The 12,547-nt window shown below is 45.3% G+C and overlaps 1 protein-coding gene across 1 annotated transcript in view; it reads right to left on the bottom strand.

The window, feature by feature from the left end:
• Positions 1-12,547, bottom strand: part of LAMB2 (laminin subunit beta 2) — a 76,869-nt gene that overhangs the window by 25,430 nt on the left and 38,892 nt on the right. Inside the window, exons 15-19 of the mRNA XM_087708711.1 lie at positions 10,355-10,482; positions 5,041-5,161; positions 4,726-4,918; positions 2,334-2,477; positions 854-1,085 (exon numbers count right to left, since the gene is read on the bottom strand). Coding sequence (XP_087564837.1) covers positions 854-1,085; positions 2,334-2,477; positions 4,726-4,918; positions 5,041-5,161; positions 10,355-10,482 — 818 coding nt within the window. The remainder of the gene's footprint in view (positions 1-853; positions 1,086-2,333; positions 2,478-4,725; positions 4,919-5,040; positions 5,162-10,354; positions 10,483-12,547) is intronic.

Raw genomic sequence — 12,547 nt, 5'->3', positions numbered from 1 at the left:
TCTAGGAGGTTTGTCATCTAACAATCAAACTATTAAAGAAGCCCAACCTTGTTTAGTGTCCGAGCCTGAGAGAGCCATTGGATGATAACTCCTAGGCAAATGGCAGGATTGTGATGAATCATTCACGGTATACATAGTTATGTGTTGTGGCCCAGCAGGAGCCGTTGGAGCTGCAAACAGAGTCCCGACAGCGAGGGGCCCTATGAGTCGGCTCTGGAAGATGTGGTTGGACACTGGACAGGGTTCAGACTCCGAGCAGGGACCAGAGAGGCTGGTTGGCCACCATGAGGCACCTGAGGCATGGAGCAGCGGTGAAAGCCAAAGGGAGTTGGTCCCGGACACCAGGCAAAGGCGGGCAGATAAACGCAGAGAGCAACTACGCAGATACAGAAGATAATTGGACTCAGGTGGTTGTAATTAGGCCCCTCCCAAGAGAGTATATAAGGAGAGACTTTGGGAGGAGGCTGTTTGCAGGATTCAACTAATATACCAAGGCTGGAGAAGCTCTTGTGTGTATTTCTTATCTTGGAAGTCTGGATTGCTGCCAAATTTTGGCGGTGTGTTAATTTACTATAAATAAATTGTCTAGCAGTAATCTTGTCTTGGAATGCCTCGGCGTACGGAGGGGGGGGGTCAGAACAGTTATGCATACGTTTTTTTGCAAATAGATTTTCTAAATTATCTTTCACAACTAAAAGGTAGTGTACTGTATGACTCAATTGTGGTCATAAGTCAAGGACTATCTGTATTCTAGGCTGCTGTTACTCTTGAAATCCATGCAGGAGGTCACAGATGGACTTATGCCTATTAGCTAATGGCCAGCTCTCAGCACCCCCAACCATTCCTGCCTTACCTCTCACACCGATTTCCTTCCGTGTGGCCCCGGCAATGCAAACAGCTGCCTGTCCGTTGCTCACATTCTTCTGCTCGGCCATTACACTGGCATGGCCGGCAGTTTGGGAAGCCCCAGTGACCGGCCTGGCAGTGGTCGCAGCGAAGCCCAAAAACACCTGCCCGGCAAGGACACTGCCCACTGAAGTTGTCACAAAAGCTGCTCTGGGACCCTTGGCTGCTGCACTGGCATGCTGGAAAGGGAAAGAGAAATCACATCATGGCAAGCCCTTGGGAGTTTCCATTATGGGATGAAGGAAGGCGGAACAGGCCCCAATGGTTCAAAAAGCAAAACAGATGGAAATTAGAAGTGAATCATAACAATAACAATAGCATCAGTGGTGGGTTCTGGCGGGTACGCCCCGGTACGGGTGTACTGGTGGCAGCTGGGATCAGCAGTATCAGAACAGTGTTTTGTTGGGCCCACCCAGTCGGCCGCATTCACCACCTGTTTTTAAGCCAACATGGCCACTTACGCACGTACGCACAGCGCACGGCGCCTGCGTGACCTCCGCCAAGCAGCTGTAGCATCGCAGGGTGGTGGGTGTTCCTGCATGTGCAGCGCACGTGCCCGAAGTGGACACTTGGCCCCGTCGCAGCGTACCGGTTACAAAAGGATCCGGAACCCACCACTGAATAGCATGTAGGCTTATTTATACATAGTGGTGGGATCCTACCGGTTTAACACCCGGTGATCACGCGCTTCACTGTGTGCACAGTTTGAGTTCTAGTCTTAGCCATAAAGCCAGCTGGGTGAAGACTTCCAGCTCTATTCTGATTGATTGATTAAAAAACATCCACCAGTGTCTCAGACGCTGAGCTTGTCGATCAGAAAAGTCAGCAATTTGGCCGTTCGAAGCCCTAGCGCCGCTTAACGGAGTGAGCTCCCATTACTTGTCTCAGCTTCTGCCAACCTAGCAGTTCGAAAGGACGTAAAAGTGCAAGTAGAAAAATAGGGACCACCTTTGGTGGGAAGGTAACAGCGTTCCATATATCTTTGGCGTTTAGTCATGCCGGCCACATGACCATGGAGACGTCTTCGGACAGCGCTGGCTCTTCGGCTTTGACAGGGAGATGAGCACACACACCCCTTAGAGGTGGGAATGACTAGCACATATGTGCAAGGGGAACCTTTATGTTTATCTTACATGGAAAAGGGCTGAAGTTTCCATAGAGGACCAGTTCCCACTAAATACATTTTCAAAAATAGAGATGGAGATAGGAGGGTGAACTTCATCCTGTCCTTGCAAGCTGCTTCTTCACCCCAACAAGCCCCACCTAAACAATTTCCATCACCTCTAACGGTACTTCCAGTCAACGCTCAGTCAGCAAAAGCAACCCGCTTAGATCGATATTTCTGTACTGTCTCCAGCAGCACATGAGCTGGACTGGCAGGGACGGATCTGTGCTTTAAAGGAGAAAGGAAGCGGAGTTTCACTCACACTTGCATCCCCCAGGCCCAAAGCCGAAGGTGCCAGGAGCGCAGCGTTCACAGCGGCGGCCCATGACGTGAGGCTTGCACTGACACTGTCCGCCACTTGGGTTGCACTCGAGACTCAGAGATCCCTGGAGATCACACTGGCAGGCTGGAGACAGAGGAAAGAACAAGCAGCAGAGAAAAAGGACTTGATGCTCTTTGGTGATAAGCTCCGTCGTTTCTCCTTCCCACTGGCACAGAAATGGACCTGAGGCCCACATGACCCTGTATCCCCTCTCTCCATTATGTAAGGGGGAAAATCTGAAGGTGTTTTGCCAGGGTCAGCCCTGTCTGTGCTTGCACAAGAGCAGCCAGGATTCTTCTCCCTGAGCTCAGTTAGATCACTCACTTGGACCACTCGCCTCTTGGCTGTGAAAGAACAGAAAGCTAAACAGGCATAGTTTACCGTATTTTTCAGAGTATAAGACGCACCAAGATTTTGAAGAGGCAAATTTAAAAAAGTTTTTGCACTCTGCAGACCTCCCAAAAATGGCCCATTTTTCAAAAAAAAAAAAAAAAAGACGGCATGCATAGCCTTTAGGAGGCTTGTAGAGTACTCCTGGGACTGTGCGGGGGGGGGGGATAAACGAGCAAAAATCGGTCCATTTTTCGCTCATTATTCCCCTCCCCAGCCCCCAGGAGCACTCTGGAAGCCTCCTAAAAGCTATGCATGGCCATTTTTGCAAAGTGGGCGGGGTTTCAGGAGGCCAAAAATGCTGTATAAGTTAATAAGACTGCACCTAGATTTTCACCCTTTTTTGAGGGAAAAAGGTACGTCTTGTACTCTGAAAAATACGGTATATCCCTTACCAATCCCAAAGGTTTCTATTCTGACTTGATGATCTTGCCTTCCCCAAGCCCCAAGTCCTTTTCCACATTGTCAAGGAAAGCAAGTCCCAATCATAACACTGCTGTCATTGGCAATAGACTTGGAGGCGGCTCATCCTATAGATTTGTGGTCTACCTGTTTTCTACCTGCTTCCCTTCCTGCCTCTCCCAGCTGGAAGGCCACCTGGGAGAGGTAGCAGGCGAGTTGCATGCCAGATCTGAGCTGGTCTCTGCCTTGGCTTGCTGCCCACAAAAACAGCTGTCAGGGTGCTGGGCCCGATGGATCTCTGCTGCTGTTTCATAATGCAATCCCGCAGTTCCCGTTAGCTATGGTTCAGGTTGACTTTGAACGCAGTTTTAACATTCCTCCGGGCTTCAGAGAAAAGCCATAGACCCGTGTTCAAAGGCAGCCTGAACAATAGCTGGCAGGCACCGGGTGCGCTTCTGAGACAGCTGAGATCCAGTTTCCTCTCCCTTATTTCACCACACAGCCATCCTTCCGCCATTGGTCAGCTGCTTTTCAGATTGCAGCCGCAGTAAGGCTACTGCAACCTATTGGCTGCTAAAAGGAAAACTCTTAACATTGGGATTACAGACATATAGGCTGGGAACAAGGTCAAAGCAACCTCATGGAGACCTCAGATAAAAGGGATTGCCAGGACATATTCACACTTTGCTAAGATACATGTGGGGAAAGGCTTAGAGCAGGGATGGTGAAACTTTTTCGCCTCGGGTGCCAAAAGGACGCACACATGCGCTATCGCATGCGCAAGGGTGCCCACACTCATAATTTAATGTTCCCCCCATACTATGCCCCCCGTGCATGTGTACGCGACCCCCCCTGCTGCCCCATGCATGGCTTTTTGGGAGCCTGGGGAGGCCGAAAATGCCTTCCCAGAGCCTCTGCATGAGACCTGTACTTACCTGACATCACGTGGAGACTGCTGGGAAGGGAAGGGCAGCATGGGTGGAGCAGTTGAAAATCAGCTGGCCAGCATGCACATAATGCGTAGGAGCCGAGCTAGGGCAATGGCGACAGCGTTGCCACCTGTGGCATGTGTGCCATAGGTTCTCTATCATGGGTCTAGAACAGGGGTGTCAAACTCAAGGCCCGCATGGGGTGCTTAGATCTGACCTGAGGAGCCACCCTGGAATCAGCAAAGGACCGACCCATGCATGGCCCCACCCCCTGGGCTCCGTTTTCGCTGGCAGAGGACTGCAGGGGGTGGTTGCAGCCAAAAATGGAGTGAGTGACATGGAGCTGGTAAGCCACCCCCAGCTCTGGCCACACACACCCTCCCTCCCCCTCCCGAGGTCAAACAGAACCCTGATGCAGCCCTCAAGGAAATTGAGTTTGGCACCCCTGGTCTAGAGTCTCTAGGAACTGTCTCTCCCATCCCATTAGGGCTTCACTTTGAACTTTCCCCGTCTTCCTCTGAGTGAGTGGGAAAGCCTCCCTTAGTGCATGAATGATTTCTTCTAGGTCGAGCCCCTGGGTTGCGGTTGTATCTGGGCAATTTAACACTCACGGAGTGCCCCCTGGTGAATGATGGCTGACATGCTGGTGAGCAACTTGGCGCAAGCTTCCGGGGTGGGCCCCTTAATCACGGGGTGAGCCTGCTGGGCACAGCGGTAGCGCTCAAAGGTCTCTTTGCGAGCAATAGAGGCGGCATCCCCGGCAATGAACATCTCCAAGGAGGAGTAACGTGGCACCAGAACCAACTTCCAAGGAAGAGAAGGAGAGAGGGAGAGAAGAGGATATGGTTGGGTATTTGCAACTGGTTCCTCCAGCTATGGTCCTCCCTCCACTAGGGGTGCCAGGGTTAACCAATCTCAGTACTTACAGAGTCCAAGAGTACAGCAGCGCCTTGCAAATGCTCACGTCCTCCGTAATGGGTAAACTCTACCCTTATGGTGTACCTGATTCCTTGTTCTAGGCAGACTGGCTGTGATAGCACAATGTATCTGTGGAATGAGAATGCCAAATCACTTCACAGAGGTCTCCAGCACCTACCTCACGTACCCTCAAAGTTACAGCATTTGCAGTGCCCCCTGTTGTCACATGATCACGAACCAGGTGTTTGGTAAATGGCCCGCATTTCCAAATGTTTCAGCAACCCACAGCTGCTCCAGATTTCTGGGATTCCTTTGCAGCATCGCACAAGCAAGGTCAACAAGGAAGCCAACAGGAAGTTAGGCATCCTGGTTACAATACAATACGATAGCAGAGTTGGAAGGGACCTTGGAGGTCTTCTAGTCCAACCCCCTGCCTAGGAAGGAAACCCTATACCATTTCAGACAAATGGCTATCTAACATCTTCTTAAAGACTTCCAGTGTTGGGGCATTCACAACTTCTGGAGGCAAACTGTTCCACTGATTAATTGTTCTGTCAGGAAATTTCTCTTCAGTTCTAAGTTGCTTCTCTCCTTGATTAGTTTCCACCCATTGCTTCTTGTTCTACCCTCAGGTGCCTTGGAAAATAGTTTGACTCCCTCTTCTTTGTGGCAACCCCTGAGATATTGGAAGACTGCTATCATGTCTCCCCTGGTCCTTCTTTCTATTAAACTAGACATACCCAGTTCCTGCAACCGTTCTTCATATGTTTTAGTCTCCAGTCCCTTAATCATCTTTGTTGCTGTTCTCTGCACTCTTTCTAGAGTCTCCACATCTTTTCTATATCATAGTGACCAAAACTGAATGCAGTATTCCAAGTGTGGCCTTACCAAGGCATTATAAAGTGGTATTAACACTTCACGTGATCTTGATTCTATCCCTCTGTTTATGCAGCCTAGAACTGTGTTGGCTTTTTTGGCAGCTGCTGCACACTGCTGGCTCATATTTAAATGGTTGTCCACTATGACTCCAAGATCCCTTTCACAGTTATTACTGTTGAGCAAGGTACCACCTATACTGTACCTATGCATTTCGTTTTGGTTGCCTAAATGCAGAACCTTACTCTTTTCACCATTGAATTTCATTTTATTAGATAGTGCCCAATGTTCAAGATTGTCAAGATCCTTCTATATCTTTAGCCTATCTTCTAGAGTATTCCTGCCAGCTTGGTGTCATCTGCAAAGTTGATGAATTCCCCGTTTATTCCCTCATCCAAATCATTGATGAAGATGTTGAAGAGCACTGGGCCCAAAACAGAGCCTTTGGTTACTCCACTGTATACTTCCCTCCATATAGATGAAGTTCCATTGAGGAGTACACGTTGAGTGTGGTTGGTCAGCCAGTTATGAATCCATCTGGTGGTGATGCTGTCTAACCCACATTCTTCTACTTTATCTAGTAGTAGGTTATGGTCCACCTTATCAAATGCCTTACCGAAGTCCAAGTTAACTATATCGACAGCATTCCTCTAGTCCACTAATTTTGTCAGATTATCAAAGAATGCAATAAGATTAGTCTGACATGATCTGTTTTTGACAAACCCATGTTGGCTTTTGACTATTACTTTGTTTGCTTCTAGGTGTTCGCTAATTCATTGCTTGATTATATTTTCCAGAATCTTTCCTGGTATTGAGGTCAGGCTGATAGGTCTGTAGTTTCCTGGATCTGTTTTTTTCCCTTTTTTGAAGATGGGAATCACATCAGCTCTTTTCCAGTCCTCTGGCAGTTCCCCGGTGCTCCAGGATCCCTGAAAGATATAGTTCAGTGCTTCTGAGATCTCGTCTGCCAGTTCCGTCAGAACCCTGGGGTGCAATCCATCAGGTCCTGGTGATTTGAACTCGTCTAGGGTAGACAGGTGCTCACTTACCATTTTCTTCCCTATTTCAATTTGTGTTCCTAATCTGATTTTTGTGGTGCTGTTTTTGATAGGTTGGACTGTTTTATCCCTTTGTGTAAAGACAGATGCAAAACATGAGTTAAATAGTTCTACTTTCTCCTTGTTGCTTGTCACCTTCTTGCCACTTTCTCCCAGCAATGGACCAATTGTTTCCTTAACTTTTTTCTTGTTTTTAACATGTTGGAAGAAGCTTTTTTCGTTATTTTTTACTTTTGTGGCAAGTCTTTCTTCATTGTGAGCCTTAGCTTTCCTCACTTCATCTTTACATGCTCGGGCTATTTGCTGATATTCTGCCTTAGTTATGTTCCCCCCTTTTCACTTTTTATACTTATCTTTTTTGTCTTTCAATTTGTCAGAGAGTTCTTTATGCAGCCATGCTGGATTCTTTTGGTAGCTGTTAATTTTCTTCTTCACTGGTATTGTGCTAGACTGGGCTTTTGTAATCTCATTTTTTAAAATTTCCCAAGCTTCTTGAGTTGTTTTCCCCTTGAGGGTTCTCATCCATGGAATTTTTTCCAACCTCTCTCTAAGTTTATTGAAATTAGTTCTCTTAAAGTCCAAGACTCTAGTTTCACTTTGTTCTACTACTTGAGTTTGCATAATGTAGAATTCCAATATTGCATGGTCACTTGCCCCCAGGGTTCCTGTGGCTTCAACACATTCTATCATTGGTTACGAGAGGACTTTGCTTAATGATGATGCCTTAACGATGGCGACCGGGGACTGCCACAACTATGGTCATTAAGCAGTGCAGGTTCATGATATTGCTCAAACTGCCCAAGGAGCTGCTGATACAGTTCTATAGAGAAATTATTGAGTCTGTCATTTGCACCTCTACAACTGTCTGTCAGACACAGACTTCAGAGGATAATCAGAACTGCAGAAAGAACAATTACTGCCAACCTGCCTTCCATTGAGGATCTGTATACTGCACGAGTCAAAAAGAGGGCTATGAAAATATTTACAGACCCCTCACATCCTGGACAAAAATTGTTTCAACTCCTACCCTCAAAACGACACTTTAGAGCACTGCACACCAAGACAACTAGACACAAGAACAGTTTCCCCCCCGAATGCCATCACTCTGCTAAACAAATAATTCTCTCACTGCTGTCAAACTATTTACTAAGTCTCACTACTATTAATCTTCTCTTCGTTCCTATCACCCATCTCCTCCCACTTAGGACTGTATGACTGTAAGTTTGTTGCTTGTATTCTTACAATTTATATTGATTGTTTCCTAATATGATTTAATTGCTTATTTGTACCCTATGACTATCATTAAGTTTTGTACCTTATGATTTGTGACAAATGTATCTCTTTTTTTATGTACACTGAGAGCATATGCACCAAAGACAAATTCCTTGTATGTCCAACCACACTTGGCCAATAAATTATTCTATTCTATTCTATTCTATTCTATTCTATTCTCTTTATGACTCTGTCACTTAGCAATGGTAATTTTGGGTACAAGTACCATCATTAAGCAAGGACTTTCCAAGGCACCTGAGGGTAGAACAAGAAGCAATGGGTGGAAACTAATCAAGGAGAGAAGCAATTTAGAACTGAGGAGAAATTTGCTGACAGTTAAAACAATTAATCAGTGGAACAGCTTGCCTCCAGAAGTTGTGAATGCCCCAGCACTGGAAGTCTTTAAGAAGATGTTGGATAGCAATTTGTCTGAAACGGTATAGGGTTTCCTGCCTAGGCAGGGGGTTGGACTAGAAGACCTCCAAGGTCTCTTTCAACTCTGCTATTGTATTGTATTGACTATTAAATGGGCAGAAGAAGGCTTTCTTGCACCCTGTACTATAGAGGCAATTGAATGGCATTATCAAGGAATCTCTGCCTCCTGTTATGGATGGGAGGAGAAGCAAAATAAGTTGGTGCTACTTCTAATCATACACTATAAACTTCTAAAATAGTTTAGGCTTCTGTGAAATCTCACTTGCTTATTATTTTGGTACATACACAAAAATAATATTATGTGCATTTTAAATGCACCAGGTATCATGGCTACAGAGAAAAGTCTGTCTAAAGATTGTCATTAAGACTTTCAAGCAGAAGAATACAGCATGGTTTCCAGGAAAAATTGACTAAGGCTTTGTTATTTGCTGCCAACTTAACCCCTAATCCTTTTTTTTTTCCACTCAAGAGATTTCTGGTACCTTAGTGAAGATGGTTTATTATGCTGTTTATATTTGGTTCTTATGCTTTAAAAAATTTCAGCTACAGAAGCAGAATAAATTATGACAGAAAATTCATGCAAACACACTGGAGTTATTCAATATGTCTTGGCACAGTTCTTTACTGTCTGTTCCATCTTTTTAAGAAGACAAAAAACTTCATGCTGTTTTGAAGATTAAGAATCTGTTAAAAATGCAATCCATCCTCGTTCTTGAATCGACATTGAGTATTTAAAATATTACACATCCCAGTCTCCTGATTTACTTATTTACTGAATCAATATAGACACAGCACACAGAATAAAAATCCCTGCAAACCATTATTTTTATAGTTAAAACAAGCCCGGACAGTCTTAGATCAAACAGGATGGAGAACTGAGTTGAGTTGATCCTGCCAATAAATGCCTCAAAATCCATCCCTCTTAATCCCAAAGAGGAGGCAACTGGACTTTCATGAGGCAACTGGACTTTCTTGTTTTTTTCTTTGAAGACGTTTCGCTTCTCATCCAAGAAGCTTCTTTAGCTCTGACTGATCCTGTCAGAGCTGAAGAAGCTTCTTGGATGAGAAGCGAAATGTCTTCAAAGAAAAAAAAACAAAGTCCAGTTGCCTCATGAAAAAGCACTTTTGGAACAACCACGTCCTGGATGACTGAGAATCTCTATAGAAGCCCTCTTAATATTTCCCTTTCTCAGCAATTAAAATATCACTACAGGTAGTCCTCAATTTACGACCACAACTAAGCCCAACATTTCTGTTGTTAAGTGAGACATTTGTTAACATTTTTGCCCCATTTTGTGACTTTTCTTGCCACAGTTGTTAAGTGAATCGCTGCAGTTGATAAGTTAGTAACCCAGTTGTTAAGTGAATCTAGCTTCCCCATTGACTTTGCTTGGGAGAAGGTCGTAAAAGGGGATCACCTCACCTTGGGACACAGCAACGGTCATAAATATGAACCAGTTGCCAAGGATCTGCATTTTGACCACATGATCATGGGGATGCTGCAAAGGGCGTAACTGTGAAAGACGGTCATAAGTCGCATTGTCCGGTGCCGTTGTAACTTTGAATGGTCACTAAATGAACTGTTGTAAGTCGAGGACTACTGTATTTGTCAGTTTGAACTACACTTTCCCAGCAATGAAGTCAAGGTATCTCTATTTTCTAGTTTTTCACTGAAACATACCGGGATGTGGGTAAGAGAGCGGTAGATATCAAGTCATCAGCAGGGATGATGTTTCCACATGGACTACCGCTGGGGACAGGCCCAGGTCGCACCACAGACACCTTCACTTTTTCCCATTTTCCTGCAAACTGAAAGAAGAGGGGAACAAATGGCATTGCCCATGGCGTAACGTGGCTGGATGGGCAGACAGTGACAAAAACCACATAGTGGTGTTTTTCAACCTTGGCAGCTTTAAGATGGCTGGACTTTAACTCCCAGAATCCCTCAGCCAGCAATGCAGCCTGAGGAATTCTGGGAATTGAAGTCCATACATCTTAAAATGGTCACGGTTGAGAAACACTGCCAGGTAGCAGTCCGGCCAAGAATAAGGGACAGATAGTAAGGTGAAAACTGTTCAGACTTATATATGAATGAGAAGACCGTGTTTTGAGGGCTTTAAATGGAATTAAGACAAAAGGAATGGGAGCATGAAGAAATTTAAAGCGGGGTGGGACAAGGGAGGATTTTCCACAGGCAACACCAGCAAAGAGGACTGATTTTCCCCGTTAGATTTCCACAGACAATTTTAGACCAACACAACTTTCTTCCTGGGGCAGATTTGCAGAAATCTTTCCAAGCCACGTATTATTAAACAAAAATGGGAAGACTTGGTTTGAATTCCTTGCTCAGAGGTGGGGGAAATAAATGGAGAAATGGAATACGTTGCTCCTGTGAGGAAGGGGTGTCAAACTCGAGTTTATTGAGGGTCGTAACAAGGTTGTGTTTGACCTTGTGGGCTGGGTAGGCATGGCCATGGTGGGCGTGGCCAGCTCAATGTCACTCATGTTGGGAGCACCTGTGGTGGCCCGGGCAGTGCTTTGGGGTGGGGGGGGGGAGAATCCTCCTGCAGCCCTCTGCCAGCAAAAACAGAGCTCTGTTTTCACTGGCAGAGGCACCGCAGGGCGGTCCTCCGTTATTTCCAGGATGATCCTACGGGCCAGATCTAAGCACCCTGTGGGCCAGGGGTGAAATCCAGCAGGTTCTGACAGGTTCTGGAGAACCAGTAGCGGATATTTTGAGTAGTTTGGAGAATCGGCAAATACCATCTGTAGCTGGCCCCAGAGTTGGGTGGGAATGGAGATTTTGCAGTTTCCTTCCCCTGCCACGCCCACCAAGCCACGCCCACAGAACCCATAGTAAAAAAAATTGAATTTCACAACTGCCGAGGGCCTGATCTGGTCCACGGGCCTTGAGTTTGACACTCCTGCTATAAGGATCATTGAGAATCTGCTAGCTAAACATGACTTATAACCTGACAAAAAATTAGAGGCAATTGAGGATACAGGTTCTGGAATCAGTTCCTCCCTGACAATGACATGAGTTGTTAAGAGTATTGTTTTGGTGATTGCCAATTAAAAAAAAAGAAAACAGGCTCTATACTTAGGCCTTTAACAGGGATTTTCCGGGCAGCGGACACATTTTTTCCTGGCATGAGGACCAAGTGATGCAATGGCCTCCAGATGTTTTATTTCTGTACAGCAGGTTGCTGTAAAATAACAAAATCAAAGGGAATAGTTTGGGAAGTGGAGGCCTCACAGCAGGTAGAGAAGTTGAAATAATACAGTAGATAGAGAAATGTTTCTCAAACTTGACAACTTTAAGATCCATGGACTTCAATTCCCAGCATGCTGGCTGGGAGTTGAAATCCATACAAAAGTTGCCAAGATTGAAAAAGACTGCAGTAGAAGCTCAAAATTCGTGAATGCTGCAGATGAAACTTAGCAGCAAACCAAAACAACCGTGCCAATTAAACTTTACATTCATGAAGTTGAAATTCACCATTTTAAATAGTTAGTGACAATGAAAATTTAGGGAATTCTGTTAAAGTAACCATTGCAGGTAATTTAGGACCTCAATTAGAAATCATAAGTAGAGGCACCCCTGTGTCCAGACCAATTTTTTCAATATTTTTTCTTGCAGTCGTTAAACAAATCACGTGGCCATTAAGTGAAAAGAAAGGTTGTTAAGTGAACCCCATTTTTTCCAAATGGGGAGGGTTGCCAGAAAACGGCAAAGGTTGCACATTGCAGTCTTGTCACTAACATGCTTTTATTACGCTGATGCCTTCATTTTATAAATCCCTAATCATTTTATTAAAGGTTTGATTTCTGATGAGTACAGTATATCATACATTTTAAATCAGGGCAGTGGTGG

This window comes from Thamnophis sirtalis, unplaced genomic scaffold (genome assembly GCF_051295495.1).
Source record: "Thamnophis sirtalis isolate CommonGarterSnake01/CBP01778 unplaced genomic scaffold, rThaSir2_p1.2 scaffold_3, whole genome shotgun sequence".
In the NCBI taxonomy this organism is placed as follows: Eukaryota; Metazoa; Chordata; class Lepidosauria; order Squamata; family Natricidae; genus Thamnophis; species Thamnophis sirtalis.
This window is presented reverse-complemented; position numbering and strand designations above follow the sequence as displayed.